The sequence below is a fragment of the Chiloscyllium plagiosum genome, unplaced genomic scaffold, assembly GCF_037043375.1.
Source record: "Chiloscyllium plagiosum isolate Xiang-an unplaced genomic scaffold, Cpla_swu_hap1 HiC_scaffold_13, whole genome shotgun sequence".
Lineage (NCBI taxonomy): Eukaryota > Metazoa > Chordata > Chondrichthyes > Orectolobiformes > Hemiscylliidae > Chiloscyllium > Chiloscyllium plagiosum.
In genome coordinates, this window is record NW_028270151.1 from 85,908,317 (window position 1) to 85,930,698 (window position 22,382).

The following is a 22,382-nucleotide window of genomic DNA, read 5'->3' on the forward strand; positions in this document are numbered from 1 at the left end:
ACCTTAGCTCAAGCCTGGCTTGTAGGTATCTATGTTATAGTGTAACATTGATGCCATTAGTAAATGAAGGTAATAATTTAAACTAAACTGCCTGTAGGAATTTTATATTCCAGACTACCACAGTGTATGATATCTAGGACAAACCAAGCGAGGCTTACAGGTAGAGTCCATCAGGGATTCCCTGAGCTGTCTCGAATAGGTACTTTAACACAATGTACATTAACACCTTAGACTAGGCCTTCCTAAAGTGGTTGGGGTTACAAACTGAAATCATGCTCAAGCTCGAATGCATTAATGGCTGCCAAAGAGCCTAGACCAAATACATAATGCCTGTGCTCCCTGCTCGCTCAGCTCCCCTCTTCCAAAACTCCACTGTTGCACTTCTCACTGAGGGTTGTGCTAATTTTCAAGCTTCAGTTGAGAAAAGGTTGGGGTAGCAATGCCTTTATATATTAGTCTGTTTATTTGTCTTGTTGATGAGACAAAGCTCAATGGGAATGCTAAAATATGTTAAGTGAGTGGGTAGCAAGATAGCAGGTGGAGTATTTTCTCGGAAATGTGAGGTTATTGACATTGTAAAAAGTTTTAAAAGCAGAATAATAAAAATGTCTAACTTGTAACTGTTCAGAGACAAAGGTGTACTTGTAAGGAGCAGAGTATGCAGGTGCATTAAGCAGTGAAAGCAAATGGGAAATACTTGTAGTTGATCTTTTTCAAACATGTTATGATGTGTGTCTTGCGTTGAACCTGGAGTTGAACCTGGGTTTACTGTTTGAGGTAGGGACATTATCACTCACAACCTGAACTGTCAAAGTAATTTTTTTCATTCACTCACTGGTGGGCATGGCTGATTGGACCAGCATTTATTGCGCACCCCTAGTTGCCCTTGAGGAGTTGGTACTGAGCTGCTGCCTGAACAGCTGCTGTCCATGTGCTTTAGGTAGACTGATAATACTGTTAAGGAGGGTGTTCAGAATTTCGACCTAGTGACACCTAAGGAACAGCAACTATGTTTCCATGTCAGGGTGGAAAATGCAAGTGGTGGTGTTCCCATGATCTGTTGCCTTTGTCTTTCTAAATGGTTATGTTTGTGGGTTGAGAAAGTGCTGTCCAATGAGCTTTGGTGAATTTCTGTAGTGCATCTTGCAAATGGTACATGGTGCTCTGTAGCAACATCTGAGAACTTAGTGGATGTTTGTGGATTTGGTGCGAATCAAGCAGGCTACTTTGTCCTAGATGGTGTCAAGCTTCTTGAACGTTGTTTGAGCTTTAACATTTCTTGAGCATACATGTCCCAAGAAGAAGTGTTTTGCATCAGATTGCATTTCTGTTGACCATGTTGTTTTTACTCCCCAGGTCAAAAGTAAAATCAAAGAGTAGCATAATGTGTTGTTGCTTCATTCTTTTTTTTTCTCAGGAGAAAAGTATTTTAAATGTCTATATACTCAATGAATGGTCGCTTATTCATTAATTTAGTAATTTGACTACAAAATCCCATGAGAAATGAATGGAGGTTAAGAATGAATAAATCTTGCTTTGTGAACTCTGAAGTTGATGCTAATTTAGATAATATCTTGACTTGTTTAAAAATTGTTGATCAGTTGATTGTTGACCTTAATCATTAACTGGATTCAGCATTGAGCCCTATGGGATCCTCAAAGATTGGGTTTCATGTATATTATCAGAATGGTGTTGAAGGTTCGGGTGCATGAGTTAAAGAGTAAATGATAAACAGTAAGCAATACCTTGCTCATGTAGCTTTGTTCCCTTTTTAAATAAAAACAAATACAGGAAATTGCTTTCGCTGCATTTCACAGCAAAGTTTTTTTTTCTTTCTACTGGTTGCCAGAAGAGTCCTTTCTTCAACTGTTAGTATTCCATGAGGATAGGGATACTTGCAGTGTGCAATGTAAGTAATTAAGTTGAAGGCAGCCAAATGTATTTTTTGTATTTTGTTGTACAATTGAATTATTTGCACAATTTTGTATCCTGAACACTGGTAGCAGTGCCTTGTTTTTATTTCTTGCCAGTTTCTTCACTATATTTAAACAAAACTTTGTTTTACAGGTGAGAATTTCCCATCTCAACAATGTCGCAATCTTCAGACAAGTTTAAGGTATGGTTTTTTTAAACTTATGCTTAGAACTGTTAAGTTGGTGAACTAAGTACACTTGTTTTCCTCCTTTTCTAAGAGACACTTAAGAGTCATAGAGATGGAAACAGACCCTTCGATCCAATTCATACACGCTGACCAGATATCCTAAATAAATTGAATGGATTTGTTCTCGGCTGAGGCTTAAGAAATAAGTATTTGAATGCCTGTTGAGATGAGTGTAACACCTGATATATGAATGAAAGTATGCATGAAAGTAACTCCTCCAGGTCTTCCACCTTTTATTTCCTTGGATATAAACAAAATATGGAAATCAAGAGCAGTAGTAGAGCAAAAGGTCTTTGACCCTTCTTTGCCATTGTGTATTTGTGGCTTATCCTTTGTCAGTGCTGTATTCCTGTTTATCCATACCCTTTCCCTTCTAACAGCTAAATCTGTATCTATGTCTTGAATATTTTCAGTGAACTTTGCCTCCATAGACTTCTGTGGCAGAGGATTCCACAAATTTGCTACCCTTGTTGAAGAAGAAATTTTTAAAAAAATTGATCTAAAAGGCTTACCCTGTCTACTGAGACGGTAATCCCCTGATCCTCATATGACCCCAGACAGGTAAAGTATCCTCATCGTGTCCAAGGTACAAGAATTTTATAATTGCATTCACACTCAGCCTTCTAAACCAAAGTGAAAGCAGTCTCAGTGGAGCTAATCTGCCAGTCTCCAGAGGGTTTGCTGTTCCAGTTATCAGCTGAATGAATGTCTGTTGCACTCCCTCTCTGGCAAGTATAACATTGCTGAGGAAACCAAAACTACATGCTATGCTCCAGATGTGATTGTATCAAGGCCCTGTACATTTGCAGTAAGATATCCTTAATTCTGATCTCTATTCCTCTTGCACAGAGGTCAGTATACCAGTTGCCTTCTGAATTAGTTTATGAATTGTCTGTTAGCTTGCTGTCTCTCCATGGATGATGTTTGGACATGCTGTGATTTCCAGCAATTTTTATTTTCAAAGTAGATGCCAGCAACTGCAATAATCTGCTCCTGCCTGATTTCATTGTCTGGTGTGTAAGAATGCCCAAACGCTTTGTACATCCGTGTTTACTAATGTATCACCGTTTAAATAATACTGTTCTGGTTTTCACACCAAAGTGTACAACTTTTTACCATCAGCCATGTAATGCTGCATTTGTCTTTTGTTTGCCCACTTGCTCAACCTATCTAAATTACACTGAAGCTTCCATGCATCCTCTTCACTATTTGCATTCCTATCCAGTTTTGCTGTGAGCAAACTTGCAAATGTTGCATTTGGTTCTGTCCACATATATTACACCTATGTAGTGATTATTTGAGGCCCAAGTAGCCATCTTTGTGGTACTCCACTAGTCATTGTTTACCACCCTGGGGGAATTTTTTTTTTTTTTTTTAACACTTTTTCCTTTTAGGCAACCTATTTTCTCTCTATGCCAATGTATTTTCACTCTCCTATGTATTTTTGGTTTTATTCCACTAGCTTCTTGGATGGGACTTCATCAAAAGCCTTGTGAAAATCGAAATATACCTGATCACTGGTTCTCATCCTTTGTATTAATTAGATCTTCAGAAAATTCCAACAGATTTGTTAAGCATGATTTACCTTTCATAATCCATGCTGGTTTTGTCCAATCCTGCTAATGTTTTGCAAATATTGTTATCCCATTTTATTGTAGACTCCAGCATATTTCCCACCACTGATGTTCAGCTAACCAGTCTCTGTAATTCTGTTTAAATAGTGGGTTACCTTTGCAACCTTATAAATTCTAAGAACTGTTCCAGAGTTAGTAGAATTTTGGAAAGATGGCCACTAATACTTCATGTATTTCTGTGGCCACTTCATGTATTCAGGGATGCGTGTTATTGGACCCTGATGATTTGTCAGCGTTTAACCCCATTCATTTCTCCAGCATTATTTTCTCATGAATATTGATTTTTTTAATTCCACCTTTTTTTTTGCTGGACCGTTGAACTGAATGGCTCTTTCAGCCATTTTCTGAGTAAAGTTGAGTGTTAAATAGTATTAGTGTTAGTATCAGTATTAATCTGGATAGATTGGGGAATGTTACTTGAAGGGATGATGGTGGAAAGGCAATTTAAATACTCAAGTGCATGGATGAACTGCAACATTTGGTCATTCCTATCAGGTGCAGGAGAAAAATGGAAAAAGGTTGCTAAATGTTACGGAGTACAGTATGAGATTCAAGGAGGTGGCATATAAATTGACCAGAATAAAACAACAGACTTAAGAAGTGGGAGCAGTGTAAAATTCAACAAGGAGGGCCAAGAGTTTAAAGGAAAATTTAGGTATGAGAATAATCTTGCAAGGAATGTAAAAACTGATCATAAAAGTTTGTGTAGGTGTGTGCAGAGAAAAAGGTCAAAGACAAATGTTGGTCCGACAATCAGAAATGGGTATTTATAATGGGGAACAAAGAACTGACTGACCAGTTAAGTATGTACGTTGTGTTCACAGCGGAGAACACACACTACAACAGAAATGTAAGGGAATGCTGGGGAGTAAGGGAGAACATGAAGGAAATCTATATTGGTGTTGGGGAAATTGATGGGATCAAAAGTTGATAGTCATACAACACGGAAACAGACCCTTCTGTCCAACTCGTCCATGCCAACCAGATATGCCAACCGTATCTAGTCCCATTTGCCAGCATCCAGCCCAATTCCCTCCAAACCCTTCCTATTCCATACACATACCACCCTCTGCATGGAAACGTTGCCCCTTAGGTCTCTTTTATATCTTTTCCCTCTCACCCTAAACCTATGCTCTCTAGTTCTGGACTCCCCCACCCCAGGGAAAAGACTTTGTCTATTTACCCTATCCATGCCCCTCATAATTTTACAAACTTCTGCAAGGTCACCCCTCAACCTCCGATGCTCCAGGGAAAACAGCCCCAGCCTATTCAATCCCTCCCTATAGCTCAAATTCTCCAACCCTAGCAACATCATTGTAAATGTTTTCAGAAGGCTGCCTTCACTATCCTATCTACCTGTGACTCCACTTTCAAGGAACTATGAACCTACACTCCAAGGTCTATTTGTTTAGCAACACTCCCCAGGACCTTCCCCATAGAGGTATACAAGTCCTGCCCTGATTTGCTCTTCCAAAATGCAGCACTTCACATTTACCTAATTATACTCCATCTGCCACTCCTTGACCCATTGGCCTAACTGATCAAGGTCCCACTGTACTCCTGAGGTAATTCTCTTCGCTGTCTGCTACACCACGTATTTTGACGCCATCTCCAAACTTATTAATCATACCTCCTGTATTCACATCCAAATCATTTATTACGTGACAAAAAAAGTGGACCCAGCATTAATCCTTGCGGCTCACCACTGGTCTACCACCACTACCACCAAGGCAACTCAACCATCACCACCCTCTGTCCCCAACTTTTAAGCCTATTTTATACTTAAATGGCTAGCTCTCCCTGGATTCCATTTGACCTAACTTTGCTAACCAGTCTACAATGTGGAACTTGGTAAAATGCCTTGCTGAAGTCTGTACAGACAACATCCACTAATTTGCCTTCGTGAATTCTCTCTGACACTTCTTCCAAAAACTCATTCAAGTTAGTGAGACACGATTTCCCCACATTGACTATCCCAAATTAGTCCAAGTGCATACAAGTCCCTCAGAAACCCCTCCAACAACTTAGCCATACTGTTTTCTACCAGCCAATCTTCTATCCATGCTGATTTAACCCTGCGTTGAACTTGCCTTCCACAGTAATGTATAGTGTGGCACCTTACCAAATGCTTTCTGGAAATCCACCTAAATTACAAGTTCCCCTTTATCCACTGTGGACATTGTCTTCAAAAGAACTCCAAAAAATTGGTTAAACACTATTTCCTTTTGGAGCCATTCTGACTCTTCCCGATTATCTTGATGGTTTTTTTTCTAAATGCACAGTATAATTTCTAATAATCTATTCTAAGATCTACACAACAGATGTCAAACTAACTGATCTCTTGCTTTATTCTCTGCCTCCTTCCCTTCTTGAATAGAGTTTGCTGCTTGCTACTGCAAGGAAACCTTTCTTGAATCTAGGGAATTTTGGAAAACAAACATCAAGGTATTACTAGCTCATTGACCACCAGTTAAGGCATGGATGAAATCCATCTGGAACTGGATACTTGTTGGTCAGCGACACTTGTAGTTTGCTTGGTGCCTCTTCCCTACTGATTGCAATTACACCATGTTCCTCTCTCTCTTTCACCTAATTTATAGCTATTGCTAGAACCAAGTAGTTAAAATTGTGAACAGAGGTTCTGCATTTCAGTTGACCATCGAGCTCTCCTAAATTACTCTGCCGAATCTCCTTCAATTCTCTGCCTGTGCTGTTGGTACTTACGTGGACCCCAGCCATGACAAATTCCTCTCACTCTTGTGTTTTAAACTCAGCATCAGACAGGCAACACAGCAGTTTGGACTCGTGCAGAGAGTAGCTGTTACCACCCACCACAACAATCACCCACTGTTTCATTTCTTGTTCCTCCCCCACTTGGATGATTTTCTGTACCATGCCAATTTGCAAATTGTTTTATTCAATCATGGGGTGTGGTTATTGCTGACTTGGCCAGCCTAAGTTGCCTATCCCTACTTATTCAAGGGAGCAGTTAGGAGCCAACCACATTGCTGTGGGTGTGGAGTCACACAAAGGCCAGAATAGGTAAGGTTTGCAGACTTCCTTTCTTAAAAAAAGGATGACAACTGGCAATGGTTATATGGTCTCTATTCCAGATTTTAGCAGATTCCAGTTTCACTATCTGCCATGATAGAATTCAAATCAATATCACCAGAACAATTGCCTGGTGGTCTTCATCAGGCCAGTGATATTACCATTATGCCAAATACAGTGCAAAACTACAGTTGCATTTACAATATAGTCAGGGAAGATAAACGCAACTATCACATCTGTATGTATAGTATATGTGCACTCACTAAAGATATAGTATGGAATGCATTGCAGATTTATTGTAAACATATACATGCGCTAACTGTTGCAGAAAAGTTACAGAATCCATTGCTGAAAGTTTCATTTTCCCGGCAGCAATTTAAATACCTAGCTCCAGCATTTACTAGCAAGTCCTGCAAAACCTCATCAGCGAATAGGAAAAGCAAACACAACTTGAGAGATTAACCATCTAGTTTTCTGTGGAAACATAGGAGTAGGCCATTCAGTCCTTCAAGGCTTCTCTGCCATTTATTAAATCACAGTTGATTTAACAATTCAATGATCTGTACCTGCTTTCCATCCCAGATCATTTGATCCCTTTAATCCCAAGTGTTACATCCAACTCCTCAGTGAAATTTCACAACATTTTGGCCTTAACTTGCTATGGTAGCAAATTCTATGAAGCTCACCACTTTCTGTCTAAAGAAATATCTCCTCCTAAATGGCTTACTCCATATCATTAGACAATGACACCTGGTTCTGGATTCCTCATCATCAGAAACATTCTTCTTATTCCGTATGGAAAAAGAGATCCAGGAAATGCTCCCTCATTTTTCTGATCTCCAGCTAATATCATCCTAATTGGTTCAACCTCTCCTTTTATGACAGTCCCACCATCCCAGGGATCAGTCTGGTAAATATTCAATAAACTTCCTCCATACCAACAATGCCCCTTTGCAAATAAGGCAGCCAAAACTGCACACCATTTTCCAGGTGTGGTCACACCAAGGCTCAAATGCATGGCTGAGGAGCTGGTGTATGGGAGAAGGATTCACATTTTTGGATCATTGGAATCTCTTCTGGGGTAGAAGTGACCTGTACAAATTGGACGGATTGCACCTGAAGTGGAAGGGGACTAATGTACTGGAAGGGAGATTTGCTGGAGTTGCTCAGGGAGATTTAAACTAGTAAGAGTGGGAGGTGGGACCCAGGAACATAGTGAGTAAAGAGATCAATCTGAGACAGGAACAGTTGGGAAAAGGAGCTAGTCCACTAGTCAGGGCAGGCAGGGACAAAGCAGAGAACAAGGTAGGACTGATAAATTAAATTGCATTTACTTCAGTGCAAGAGGTTAATAGGGAAGGCAGATGAACTCAGGGTATGGTTAGGAACATGAGACTGGGATATCATAGCAATTACAAGAAATGTGGCTCAGGGATGGACAGGACTGGCAGCTTAATGTTCCAGGATACAAATGCTTTAGGAAGGACAGAGAGGGAGGCAAGAGAGGAGGGAGAGTGGAGACTTTGATAAGGGATAGCATTACAGCTGTACTGAGGGAGGATATTCCCCGAAGTACATCCAAAGAAGTTATTTGGGTGGAACTGAGAAAGAAGAAAGGGATGATCACCTTATTGGGATTGTATTATAGGCTCCCTAATAGTCAGAGGGAAAGTGAGAAACCGATTTTGTAAGGAGATCTCCGCTATCTGTAAGAACAATAGGGTGGTTATGGTAGGGGATTTTAACTTTCCAAACAGATTGGGACTGCTGTATTGTTAAGGGTTTAGATAGAGAGGAATTTGTTAAGCATGTACCAGAAGTTTTTCTGATTCAATATGTGGATGTACCTACTAGAGAAGGTGCAAAATGTGATCTTCTCTTGGGAAATAAGGCAGGGCAGGTGATTGAGGTGCCAGTGGGGGAACACTTTGGGGCCAGTGACCATAATTCTATTCGTTTTAAAATAGTAATGGAAAAGGATAGACCAGATCTAAAAGTTGAAGTTCTAAATTGGAGGAAGGCTAATTTTGACGATATTCGGCAAGAACTTTCAAAAGTTGATTGGGGGCAGATGTTCACCAGTAAAGGGATGACTGGAAAATGGGAAGCCTTCAAAAATGAGAGAACGAGTGTCCAGACACTTTTAGGGTGAAAGGAAAGGCTGGTAGGTGTAGAGAATGCTGGCTGACTAAAGAAATTAAGCATTTAGTTAAGAAAAAAAATTAAGCATATGCCAGGTATAGACATGATACATTGAGTGAATCCTTAGAGTATAAAGGCAGTAGAAGTATACTTGAGGGAAATCAGGAGGGCAAAAAGGGGACATAGCTTTGGCAAATAGAATTAAGGAGAATCCAAAGGGTTTTTACAAATACATTAAGGACAAAAGGGTAACTAGCGAGAGAACAGGGCCCCTCAAAGATCATCAAGGCGGCCTTTGTGTGGAACCGCAGGAGATGAGGGAGATACGAAACGAGTATTTTGCATCAGTGTTTACTGTGGAAAAGGACATAGAAACTATATAATATGAGGAAATAGATGTGACATCTTGAAAAATGTCCATTTTACAGAAATAGTGGTGCTGGATGCCTTGAAACAAATAAAGGTGGATAAATCCCCAAGACTTGATCAGATAGACCCCAGAACTCTGTGGGAAGCTAGGGAGGAAGCTAGGGAAGTGCTTGCTGGGTCCCTTGCTGAGATATTTGTTACATTGATAGTCACAGGTGAGGTGCCGGAAGACTGGCGGTTGACTAACGTGGTGCCCCTGTTTAAGAAACGCGGTAAAGACAAGCCAGGGAACTATAGACCGGTGAGCCTGCTGTTGGTGGAGGGCAAGTTGTTGGAGGGAATCCTGAGGGACAGGGTATACACGTGGGAGGGAAGATGTGTTGTGTTGGCTAAAGGATATCAAGGTGGACAGGTCCCCAGGATCAGATAGGATCTATCCCAGCTCGCTGAGGGAGGCGAGAAAGAAAATAGCTGGGGCCTTGACAGATCTTTGTAGCATCCTTAAGCACAGGCGAGGTGCTGGAGGACTGGAGGGTTGCTCATGTTGTCCTTCTGTACAAGAAGAGTAGTAGGAACATTCCAGGTAACTACAGACCAGTGAACCTGATGTCAGTGGTGGGCAAGTTGCTGGAGAAGGTAGAGAGATAAATCTATTTATATTTGGAAAAGAATGGGCTTACCAATGATAGGCAACATGATTTTGTGCGGGGGAGATCGTGCCTTATCAACTTAATAGAGTTCTTTGAGGAAGTGACCAAGTTAATAGATGAGGGAAGGACTGTAGATGTCATATACATGGACTTTAGTAAGGCGTTTGATAAGGTTCCCCATGGTAACTTAATGTAGAAAATGAAGTCACATGGTGTGTAGGGTGTTCTAACCAGGTGGATCAAGAACTGGTTGAGCAACAGAAGACAGTAGTAGTTGAAGGGAGTTTCTTGAAATGGGAAAAGGTGACCAATGGTGTTCCAGAGAGAGCAGTGCTGGGGCCACTGTTGGTGATATACACAAATGATCTGGAAGAGGGCACTGCTGGTCTGATCAGTAAGTTTGCAGATGACACAAAGATTGCCTAGGAGACTGACATCAGAATGCCTAGGAGACTGTCAAAGAATACAGGAGAATATAGATAGACTGGAGAGTTGGGCAGAGAAGTGGCAGATGGAGTTCAATCCAGGCAAATGTGAGGTGATGCATTTTGGGAAGTCTAATTCTAGAGCAAACTATACTGTAAAGGGAAGTGCCTTGAGAAAAATTGATGAGCAGAGGGATCTGGGAGTGCAGGTCCACTGTTCCCTGAAGGTGGCTGCACAGATGGATAGAGTTGATCAAGAAGGCATATGGTATGCTTAACTTTATCGTATGAAGTATTGAGTATAAGAGCTGGCAGGTAGATATGATAGTGAAGGCAGCATTTAATATGGTTTCCTTTATTGGTCAGAGTATTGATTACAGGAGTTGGGAGGTCATGTGGAAGAATATTGTGAAACTTGACAGGCTTCACAAAAGATTTACAAGGATGTTGCCAGGGTTGGAGAATTTGAGGTTGAATAGGCTAGGGCTGTTTTCCCTGGAGCGTCTGGGGCTGAGGGATGACCTTATAGAGGTTTACAAAATCATGAGGACATTAGATTTTTAGATTAGATTACTTAGTGTGGAAACAGGCCCTTCGGCCCAACAAGTCCACACCGACCCACCGAAGCGCAACTGACCCATACCCCTACATTTACCCCTTTACCTCACACTATGGGCAATTTAGCATGGCCAATTTACCTAACCTGCACATCTTTGGACTGTGGGAGGAAACCGGAGCACCCGGAGGAAACCCACGCAGACGCCGGGAGAATGTGCAAACTCCACACAGTCATTCGCCTGAGTCAGGAATTGAACCCGGGTCTCTGGCGCTGTGAGGCAGCAGTGCTAACCACTGTGCCACCGTGCCGGCATGGATAGGATAAATAGGCAAAGTCTTTTCCCTGGGGTGGGGGAGTCCAGAACTAGAGGGCATAGGTTTAGGGTGAGAGGGGAAAGATATAAAAGGGACCTAAGGGGCAACCTTTTCATGCAGGAGGTGGTACCTGTATGGAATGAGCTGCCAGAGGAAGTAATGGAGGCTAGTGCAATTGCAACATTTAAAAGGCATCTGGATGGGTATATGAATAGGCAGGATTTAGAAGGATATGGGCCAAGTGCTAGCAAATGGGAATATATTAGGTTGGGATATCTGGTCAGCATGGACGAGTTGGACTGAAGGGTCTGTTTCCGTGCTGTACATCTCCATGACTCTGACTAAGTACTGGACAATGAAGGGTACCCTGTCTGTTGCAACCTGTATCTGTCTCCTGAGGAGGTCATTACGGTTTCTTGCTGTGGCACATTGGAACTGGTGGTCGATGAGTTGACCGTTGTACCCTCTTCTTATGAATTCATCCTTTAAGTGTCATCACGTTCCCTCTCATCTGAACATAGGGCTTGTCCATTGGGGATGGCTATTCTAATGTTTTGGGTGGGAGCTAGAGAAGCTCAGCATCGTGAGGTTATCTGTGGGTTTGCAATAGTGATTTACTGAGGTGCCTGTACTTTATGGAGATGCATGTGTCCAAGAATGCGACAGATACTGAAGAGTAGTCCATGGTAAGTCTGGTGGGATAAAACTCATTGATGTCCACTGTGTAGCTTATGGGGTGAATTTGTTGTGGGAAAATTACATTTTATTTCACTGCATGAATCCATGTAAAACTCTGTAGAACTATACGGAGGGTTTATCACTCTGACATAGCATTGGGACACAGACTTCACACTTATTGTTTAAAAACCTGAGCTACCTTGAGAATGTAATTTAAAAGTAGTTCTGGGATTTGCATATCAAAGAACAGAAACCAGCATATCCCATTATAAAAGATGAAAGTTTTCATCTAAGTTTGTTTACTGTATCACATCTCCATGACACTGGACTCCTTTGGTATACATTCTGTGAGCATGATCTTAACCTCCACAACCACTTGATGACTGAGCGGTGCTCCAAAAGCTAGTGCTTCCAAATATACCTTTTGGACTATAACCTGGCGTTGTGGATTGTTAACTTTGTCCACCCTAATCCAATACTGGCACCTCCAAGTTATGTTTGATCAGGAGGAGAGTGGCCACCCTGGGAATGTTTATGCTGCTGTCTGAAGGATGTATATTCCAGCAGTATTTCTGCTGGGTAATTTGGTATCTCTGTAAACACAGCTATTGCTTTGCTGCCATCAGGAGACAGAGGTGATATTTCAGTCAGGATTTATATTAGTCAGGATTTAGTTTGGGGCAGCGGGGGCGGGATGGTGCAGTGGTTCATTTAATTATTTATGGTCTTGAAGTAAATTGAAACACTACTAAACAACTGTTCAAACAATATTTTTTATGAATAAAAACAGACAATTGTAGCAATACTCCAATCTATTTGGCAGTCTCGGTGGAGAGAGAAACCGTCAGTTTTGACCCTTCTTCAGTTCTGAAGTAATTTGTTTTGTTCTGAACCAGATACTGCCAACCTGTTTTTCCTGCGTTTTGTATTTACGCATTTCAGATTATCTTGTTTTAGTCATCTGCACTATTTTGCTGTAAGAAGTGTTACAGTTGAGGCAAAACTCTTATTCTCCATGTAGTTTATAGGGATGGGCCATTCAGCTCCTTGAGCCAGTTTTGCTGTTCAAAGTTTGGGAGAACAGTTTTGCTGTTCAATGAGATCATGGCTAATCTCAGGCCTAGCTCCATATACCTGCCTGTGGCCCATATCCCTTAATAGATCAATTTTTGCTAAGGAAAAGCTATCTCAGATTCAGAATTACCAATTGATCCAGCACCCACTGTCATTTGTCAGCTTTTAATCCCTTTTCTGCTCCAGTGAACAAACGTCCCAGTCTCTTAATTCTGGCCTTAGAATTGTCTTCCCACCAATATAACAACTGAAAATGGTTTGATCAAAGACAGCTCCAGGAGTTCCTCAAGGAAGTTAGATGACCACTGCATGATCCAACCACTGCAACCATCTTCATTTGTCCAAATCTTCATATGACTCCAGTCAGGGAAGAGATCTTTTTCCCTGATTTTTTTCTATCAACTCCAGTTGTGCTGGTCCTTTTTTTAAGGTACAAAGGAAAGATACAAAACCAATGTCTGTTGATCAGTGTCATACCTTGTGCACAATCTGATTCTTGTGACACTATCATTTCTGCTGTCAAACCTGTTTGGTTCTCCGCATGAAAATGGCTAATGTAACACCCCTGTTTAAGCATGGAGGGAGGCAGAATTATAGGCTGATTAGCCTGGCATCTTTTGTAAGATTTTAGAGTTCATTGCTGAGGAAGAGATTGTGGAGTACTTGGCAGTGTGTGGTAAAATAGGGCTCATTTTGCACAACATCAAGGGAAGGTCATGCCTGACAAATCTGATGGAATTCTTTGAAGAGGTAATGAGCAAGTTAGACAAAGGAGTGCCAGTAGATGTGATTTATTAGGATTTGTATAAGGCCTTTGACAAAATGCTGTCACAGAAGGTGTTAGGGCCAAAATGCTGGTGTGGATAGAGGATTAGTTAACTTGCAGAAAGGAGAAAGTGAGGACTGCAGATGCTGGAGATCAGAGCTGAAAATGTGTTGCTGGAAAAGCGCAGCAGGTCAGGCAGCATCCAAGGAGCAGGAGAATCGACGTTTCGGGCATGAGCCCTTCTTCAGGATTCCTGAAGAAGGGCTCATGCCCGAAACGTCAATTCTCCTGCTCCTTGGATGCTGCCTGACCTGCTGCGCTTTTCCAGCAATACATTTTCAGCTCTTAACTTGCAGAAAGCAGAGAATGGGGAATAAGGGGTTTTTTCAGGATGGCAGCTGGTGATGAGAGGAGTTCTGAATGAGTTACAATGAATTTAGAATTCATTGCCACGAAAGGCTGTGGAGGCAAGGTCATTGCGTGTATTTGAGTCTGAGGTTCTTGATTGTCAAGGGGATCAAGGGTTATGTGAAGAAAGCAGGAGAATGGGATTGAGAAAGATAGCCATGATTGAATTGCGGAGCAGACTCGATGGGTTGAGTGGCCTAATGGGTTGAGTGTCTGAGGGTCTTACGAGTCAGTGTTAGGTCTACAACTGTACATTAACAATCTGGGCAAAGGAAGTATGGGCCTTGTTCAGGTTTAAAATAACAAAGATAGGTAGAGGGGCAAGGGAAACTGAGAGACTGCAGAAAGACTAGGCAACGTGGCGCACAGAATACAACGTTGGAAAATTAGGTTTTCCATTTTGGTCAGAGGAATAGAGGGTTAGGCTATTTTGTAAACAAGGAAAGGTTTCAGAAATCTGAAGCACAGAGGGACTTATAAATCCTAGTTCAGGATTCTAAAGGTTAACATGCAAATTCATTTGGCAGTTATAAAGGCAAATGTATGTTAGCATTCATTTTGAGAGGGCTGGCACAGAAGAACAGATGCTGAGCCTCTATAAGGCTTTGGTCAGTGTGCATTTGGAATGTTGTGAGCAGTTTTGGGCCCTGTATCTAAGGAAGGATGTGCTGGCATTGGGGGTCCAGTGGCAGTTCATGAGAATGATCCTGGGGATCAAGGGGTTTGTCATAATGAGCAGTTGAGGACTCTGGATCTGTACTTGGTGGACCTTTAGAAAGATGAGGGAATCTGGTTGAAACCTAGAGTATATGATTCAGAGAAGACAGATTTGGATAGTGAACATTGAAGATGCCTCCACTAGTCAGGAGACTGGGACCAAAGTGCAGAGCTTCTGGGATGTGTCTTTACAACCGAGATCAGGAGGAGTTTCTTCAGCCCGAGGGTGATGAATCTGTGGAACTCATGGTTGCAGTAAACTGTAGAGACCAATTCATATAGTGTATTTAAGACATTCTTGATTGGTAGGGGGAATCAAGGATTACAGGGAGAACCCAAAAGAATGGGGTTGAGAAACATCAGCCATGATTGTAAGGTAGAACAAACTCCATAGACTAAATGGCCTAACTTTCCTTCATCTTATGGTTCTATGGTCTTAAAATGTCTGGTCAGTGACATTTTTTCAGAGCTAGAAAATATTGCTCTTTAGCTTTTTCCAGTTCTGGCAAAAGTTTGTTGACCCAGGACATGAACACTGTTTCTCACTCCATGCGCATTTTCAGACCTTCCCACTGTTTGAGTCAAATTCTGTGTATTTCAGATTGCCAGCATCCAAAATCAATCATAACTAGGGAATGCAAAATACAATTTAAGATCATAGAAGTGTTGTCAGTAGTATTTCAAATGTTTTATCGATGCTTTCCTGACCACTATCCGTTTTAGTTTCTGGGCATGCGACGTAGCTCCATCCAGCTGCTCGGGCCAACTTTTGATCCAGTTATGTACACCAGAAATGAGTGGCAGTGCAATGGTGAATGTAGTTGTATTTGATTCAGTTGAATGAGATCCCAAGGAGCATGAGCAAAATTAAGGGTGAAGGGTGTTTGAAAATATAAAATTGTCCATTTTAAATCAATTACCTGCCCTGACCTTCAGCAACATCACCATAGCCTCATCCATCATTCTACATCACTACTTAAGTGCCATCTCTAAGAGCAAATCAGAAGCTCGGTAACTTGCTCTGGTTGGCTAACTGAAGCCCCTTTGTCTATGAGGTGGAAAGTTTGACTTGTTAGGTATACCCAAGAAACTTTAGGATGAATGTATTGTCTGATTAGCACAGGTGCTACTGGACTCTATTCATTATCTTAATTTCAAAATGCAAAATACATCTGTCGCCTGCAATCTGTAGGATGCATCTTGTACCATGTTCGCTTTGATACCTCACTTGCATGCAACTCCTCCCATGAGAAACTAGACTGGAGTGTAGAGTGTGGTGGACACCATTGCCGCGTACCACAGCTTCCGATGTGGATCCGTCTTACTGTTGATTTTATCTCCAGTGGTCAATAACTAGAATTCCCTGTAACACTACGTGGGGTATTAGTATCACAAAGATTGCAGAGTTGGGAGAGGCACCATAAACTATGTCAAGTTGAATGGGGCTGGGTATTATTGTTGACCAACTAATGACGCATGTTACAATAATTAATAACTCACTTATTCCATTAGGTCTATGCTCATGTTTTTACGCAAATAGACATCCGCAAATAGACATCTTTTCTCATCACCTCTTTGGACCCTGTCAGCATATCTATTTCTTTGTTCCTCATGCCTATCGAGATTTGTCATGAATGAATGTGTCATTTTTCTCAAATACACCATGTAATAAGTTCCATATTCTCTTCACGTTCTCTGAAAAAATTGGACCTGAACCACTGTTGGTAGAAGTGTAAGGTCTTTGCTCTCTGTTTCTCCCCACTACCAGTGAAATCTTCACATTTTCTTTCTAGTACTCTTTCGAACCCCTTCATTATCAGTTTGACCTCTTTCCCCCTCTCTCAATTCTGTTCTCCTCTTGTCCCCATGTGCATGCGACATGCCTTCTCAGACCTTGCTGTTAAGGCCACTATTACTGTCTGCTGTTCAGAAAATGTGGTTCATCTCCTTGAACTGCTGTAGTCCATGTAGTGGAGGGACACACAGTAGTAAAGAAGCATTGGAATTTTTACCAGAGAGCCCACTCAGCCTACTTTATCCATACCAGTTGAGGAAGAAATAGTGAACTTAAATTCACCTTTTTTGCACTAAACCCAGTAGGTCCCTGCTGTTCAAGTGCACTTAAGGTAACTTAGTTGTTAAATGTGGTGTTAGAGAGGGAATTTCAGAATCTTGGCAGCCATATTGAAGGAAGTGTGGTGTCACAGACCATCTTGCCTTAGAACGACTTGAGAATATATAAGTATTCTAGGATGGTAGAGGTTGTTGATTTAGGGTTGTGTGTAAGGAGTCTTGTTGATGACTTTTTGATAGTGCACAGTGGCAGTGTGGAAGAAGTGAGTGTTTAATTTGGGCAGTGTCAATCATGGACTGTTATATCCTGGATGGTGTTGAGCATCTCGTGTTGTTGGAGCTGCATTCGGGCAAGTGGAGCTTATTGAGTCACATTCCTGGCTGACAGACTTTGGGAAGTTTGAGTTGCTTGCTGCAAAATAACAGTCTCTGACCTGGAAGCCCTAGGTATTTGTGTGGTGGGTTCAGTTAAGCTCCTGGTTAATATTAACCACAAGATGTTGAGATTTAGCCATTACGTGTCAAATAGAGATACTGGTAATTGTTTCTATTGAGAAAATTTAATCAGTGCCTGTATTGGTTTGTTGATGTTACTTGCTGTTTTATTAGCCTAAGCCTGAATGTTGTTCAGACCTTGCTGCATCACCTTCCATTTTGTGATGAGTAACAAATGGAGTTGAGCACTATTCATAAGAGATCGTTTCTATTTCTGGTCAAATGGCAGCAAGGCTATAGACAAAACAGTCAAGAACCCAAAAGAAGTTCTGCGTTAACACTCTGGGGCTAAACTGGTGTTAGGCTCAAAAATGTACATCATTTGAAGGTATGGGATAATATTTCGGTACTTTAAGAATAGACTTATTTAAGTACCGGTGTTGAGTATAAACTGAATTTGGGAAAATGTAGTTGATTAATATTTCTGATTAGGTGGGCTATTGCATTTTCAAATGTAGAAAATGTAAAAAGCTGTATGGTGAGGAGTTGTACGTGGACAACAAAAGAGTCCATGAGTGCATTTGTCCTCTGAAGAATCCTACTTTTTTAATCACATTTGTTCGAATTATACCCTTAAACTTCTTAGTTTTAAAAAATCTTATCTTGGGTATTAACAGTTTCTTACCCAATCACTTAAAATTAAAACGAAATTCAGCATTTTTAGAGGTAGGTAGAATTTTGTATTGTCCTGCAGTTGCATGGTTACTACTGAAGACTTGAATTTTAAAGCATTAGAGAGAGAGAAAAATCTCTGCAGATGTATAAACAAACTTTGCTTGGCCTCAGGGCTATATTGTTACGTTGTGTACATAAGACAACTTCTGTGAAGAAGCTGGAGCAGGATGGAATGAGTCTGAAGTCTACAACCCTCTGAAGTTGAATTGACCCGTGTGATAATCAAGTCTGAATCCTTTGAATGCTAACTGTCAGCAAAATTGTTGGCAATACAAGCAAAACATCAACAATATGTAGTGATTGGAGAGAAACAAATTGATTTTGAGCACTGCAAGAAGTTGAGTAACTGATGAATACAAATCAAATGTTTTTCAAATGTTCTTCAGTCTCTGTTGAATCTATTGTAAATGTGTTGGGAAAATCTTCCATTTTGCTTAAGTTTCAAGCTGTTTGTCAAATTTAATGCATTAAGTCTTGCGTTTGGGGGAAAAAGGTGAAGAATTACAAGAACAGTATAATTCATTAAAAGTCATGATTTACAGCATTTGGACCAAGGAGGATTTGCTGTGGATTTACAGGAAGATTACAAATGATTTTTGGATTCACATTTTGTGAAGGCAGGTGCTAAAAGATTCCATGTGGAACCACAGCAGTTTCTAATTTTGTGTAAACTAATGTTTTGCAGATGCTGCAGCAGCAGCAACAACTGTTACAGCAACAGCAACAGCAGCAGCAGCAGCAAGCTCAATTCACAAACCCAGAGACTCCTGGCTATGTGGGGTTTGCCAATCTCCCTAACCAGGTGCATCGCAAATCTGTGAAGAAAGGGTTTGAATTCACACTAATGGTAGTTGGTAAGTGTGATTTGTTTGTTTTCCTTGAGTTTTAGTATTTTTGTAAAATTTGGTCTTTTCCCGTGTTGGGATGGGCAACTGAGGATTTTCTTTTCCTGTCATCAAGGTGTTTCATTTTGAGGTTTGGAAGTGTTGAGTCTCATTCTAGTGTTGGGCAGTTCCTTGCTCAGGTTTAATACAAAGTAGCGTATAATGTAGTATGTGGGCGGCACAGTGGTTAGCACTGTTGCCTCACAGCGCCAGAGACCCAGGTTCAATTCCCGCCTCAGGCGACTGACTGACTGTGTGGAGTTTGCACGTTCTCCCCGTGTCTGCGTGGGTTTCCTCCCACAATACAAAAAATGTGCAGGTTAGGTGAATTGGCCATGGTAAATTGCCCATACTGTTAGGTGAAGGGGTAAATGTAGGGGAATGGGTCTGGGTGGGTTACGCTTCGGCGGGTCGGTGTGGACTTCTTGGGCCGAAGGGCCTGTTTCCACACTGTAGGGAATCTCATCTAATCCAAAATGTTCACTTTGGCGGGAAGAGTGGGGGGAAAAAATCAAATATTCCTTAGTTGGAGCACTACTGTAGAATTTGAAGGTGCAAGGAGATATAGGTGTTCTCATGTATGAGTCACAAAAGGTTAGCATGTCGGTAAGCAAATCATTAGTAGGCTAGTGGAATGCTATGCTTTCTTTGACAGGAATTGAATGTAAAAGGATCAAAAACAAATTGCCAGAAAAGCTCAGCAGGTCTCATAGCATCTTTAGAGAGAAATCAGTTAACCTTTCGGCCTAGTGACCTTTCATCAAAACTGTTCGTAGCTAGGAAATGTTTTTATTCAGAAGATAGGTGGTGAGGAGGGATAAGGAGTCAACAAGAGGTGGAGACAGCTTCTAGAGAGAGAACAGTTGGACAGACATAGAGATAGATAATGATCTGAATTGGAGACTAATTCGCTATTAATTGGGATGCTAAGTGCCTCCTGATGGATTGTGTGAGATAGCAGCCCATGTGGTAACAAGGCCTGCTGTGTCGGGGTTAGGTTAAGAATATGGGAGAAGGTGCCTCAGGTTCTACAATTGTTGAACTTACTATTGAGTCCAGAAGGCTGTAGAATTTCCAAGCAGAAAATGAGATGCTATTCTTTAGCTGGTGCTGAGCTTTGTTGGAGCACTGCAGCAAGTCTGAGACCGATTTGTTATGCAGGGAACAAGGTGGTGTGTTGAGACCAGTCAACTGGCCTCCATTAACTTAGGACAATGAACAACTACTAATCATTTATTCACTCCTTTTTCTGTCCAACTGTTGTAGTTCTGTCCAACGATTTGGGATCCATCTCCACCTATTGTTGCACCCCACCCACCACCACCATCTCCCCAAAGTATTTGGCATAAAAGCTTTTTTTCTAGCTGTCGTCATTTCTGAGGAAGGGTTCTGGACCTAAAATGTTAACTCTGATTTCTCCATAGATGTTGCCAAACCTACTAAGCTATTCAGCCACTTGCTATATGACCTATAGCGAGTGGCTGAATAGGCTGGGCTTTTTTTTTCCTGGAGCGTTGGAAACTGAGTGGTGACCTTGCAGAGGTTTATAAAATCATGAGGGGCGTGGAAAGGGTAAATAGAGAAGGTCTTTTTCCCTGGGGATGGAGGAGTCTGGAACCAGAGGGTATAGATTTAGGGTGGGAGGGGAAAGATTGACAAGGTAACTAACGGGCAACATTTTCTCGCAGAGGGTGATGGCGGCTGCTACAGTTACAACATTAAAAGGTATCTGGATGGGTATATGCATAGGAAGGATGAACAGAGGTATGTGAGCCAAGTGCTGGCAAATGGGACTCGATTTAATTTAGGATATCTGGTTGGCATGGATGAGTTGGACCAATAGGTCTGTTTCTCTGCTGACCACCTCTATGACACACTGTGGAAAGAATGTTTCTTGTCAGTGCAGAAAGGATGTCTCTTGTGAGTACAGTTTTAAAGTTTAGAAATTGCACTTTTAGGATGGCCATGAGGTGCAGTTATTTCCTGAGGGTTTTGTGACTTTGGAATCGTCCACGTTGGAATGTGGTGTAGGTGGGATCATTAAATTGTTTTCAATACAGGTGTTGATTCATTTTAGGAAGGGCAATCAAATGTTATTGGAGATCAAAAGTGAAATTCAAAATCCAGATCAGGCATAATTTAGCTGAATGATGAAGCTGGCTTGTAGGACTGCATGGAATTGAATGTAATAATGTCACTGAAGTAACAATTCAGGAACCAAGCCTTGGGTTCTAGGGACATGGGTCTGAATCCTATCAGAGCAGATGGTAAAATTTTGAATTTATTTCAATAAAAGTCTGAAATTAAAAGCATGTAATCACTGTTGTTTGTTATTGGAAACCATCTGGTTCACGTATGTCCTAGGAGAAGGAAATTTGCCATTCTACCTGGTCGAGTTTACATATAATTCCAGAGGAGAAAGTGAGGTCTGCAGATGCTGGAGATCAGAGCTGGAAATGTGTTGCTGGAAAAGCGCAGTAGGTCAGGCAGCATCCAGGAACAGGAGAATCGACGTTTCGGGCATAAGCCCTTCTTCAGGAATGAGGAAAGTTTGTCCAGCAGGCTAAGATAAAAGGTAGGGAGGAGGGACTTGGGGGAGGGGTGTCGGAAATGTGATAGGTGGAAAGAGGTCAAGGTGAGGGTGATAGGTCAGACTGGGGTGGGGGCGGAGAGGTCGGGACGAAGATCTCAGGTTAGGAAGGCGGTGCTGAATTTGATGGATTTGACTGAGACAGGGTGGGGGGAGGGGAAATGAGGAAACTGGTGAAATCCGAGTTCATCCCTTGTGGTTGGAGGGTTCCTAGCCGGAAGATGAGGCGTTCTTCCTCCAACCGTTGTTTTGTTGTGGTCTGATGATGGAGGAGTCCAAAGACCTGCATATCCTTGGTGGAGTGGGAGGGGGAATTGAAATGTTGAGCTACAGGGTGGTTGGGTTGGTTGGTCCGGGTGTCCCAGAGGTGTTCTCTGAAACGCTCCGCAAGTAGCCGGCCTGTCTCCCCAATATAGAGGAGGCCACATCGGGTGCAGCGGATGCAATAGATGATATGTGTGGAGGTGCAGGTGAATCTGTGGCGGATATGGAAGTTTCCTTTGGGGCCTTGGAGGGAGGTGAGGGGGGAGGTGTGGGCGCAAGTCTTGCACCTCCTGCGGTTGCAGGGGAAGGTGCCGGGAGTGGAGGTTGGGTTGGTGGGGGGTTGGATAATTCCAGACCCATAGCAACATGACTGACTTGTAACTGCCATTTCAGCAGTTAGACCAACACTTATTGCCCATCTAGCGACATTGACATCCCACTGAATGAACTTAA

The 22,382-nt window shown here is 41.8% G+C and overlaps 1 protein-coding gene across 2 annotated transcripts in view; it reads left to right on the forward strand.

The window, feature by feature from the left end:
- septin2 (septin 2) overlaps positions 1–22,382 on the forward strand; it is an 85,405-nt gene that overhangs the window by 25,111 nt on the left and 37,912 nt on the right. For both annotated transcript variants that reach the window (XM_043701736.2, XM_043701737.2), the window contains exons 2-3: positions 2,068–2,116; positions 18,877–19,045. In XM_043701736.2, coding sequence (XP_043557671.2) covers positions 2,090–2,116; positions 18,877–19,045 — 196 coding nt within the window. In that variant the 5' untranslated portion in view covers positions 2,068–2,089. The remainder of the gene's footprint in view (positions 1–2,067; positions 2,117–18,876; positions 19,046–22,382) is intronic.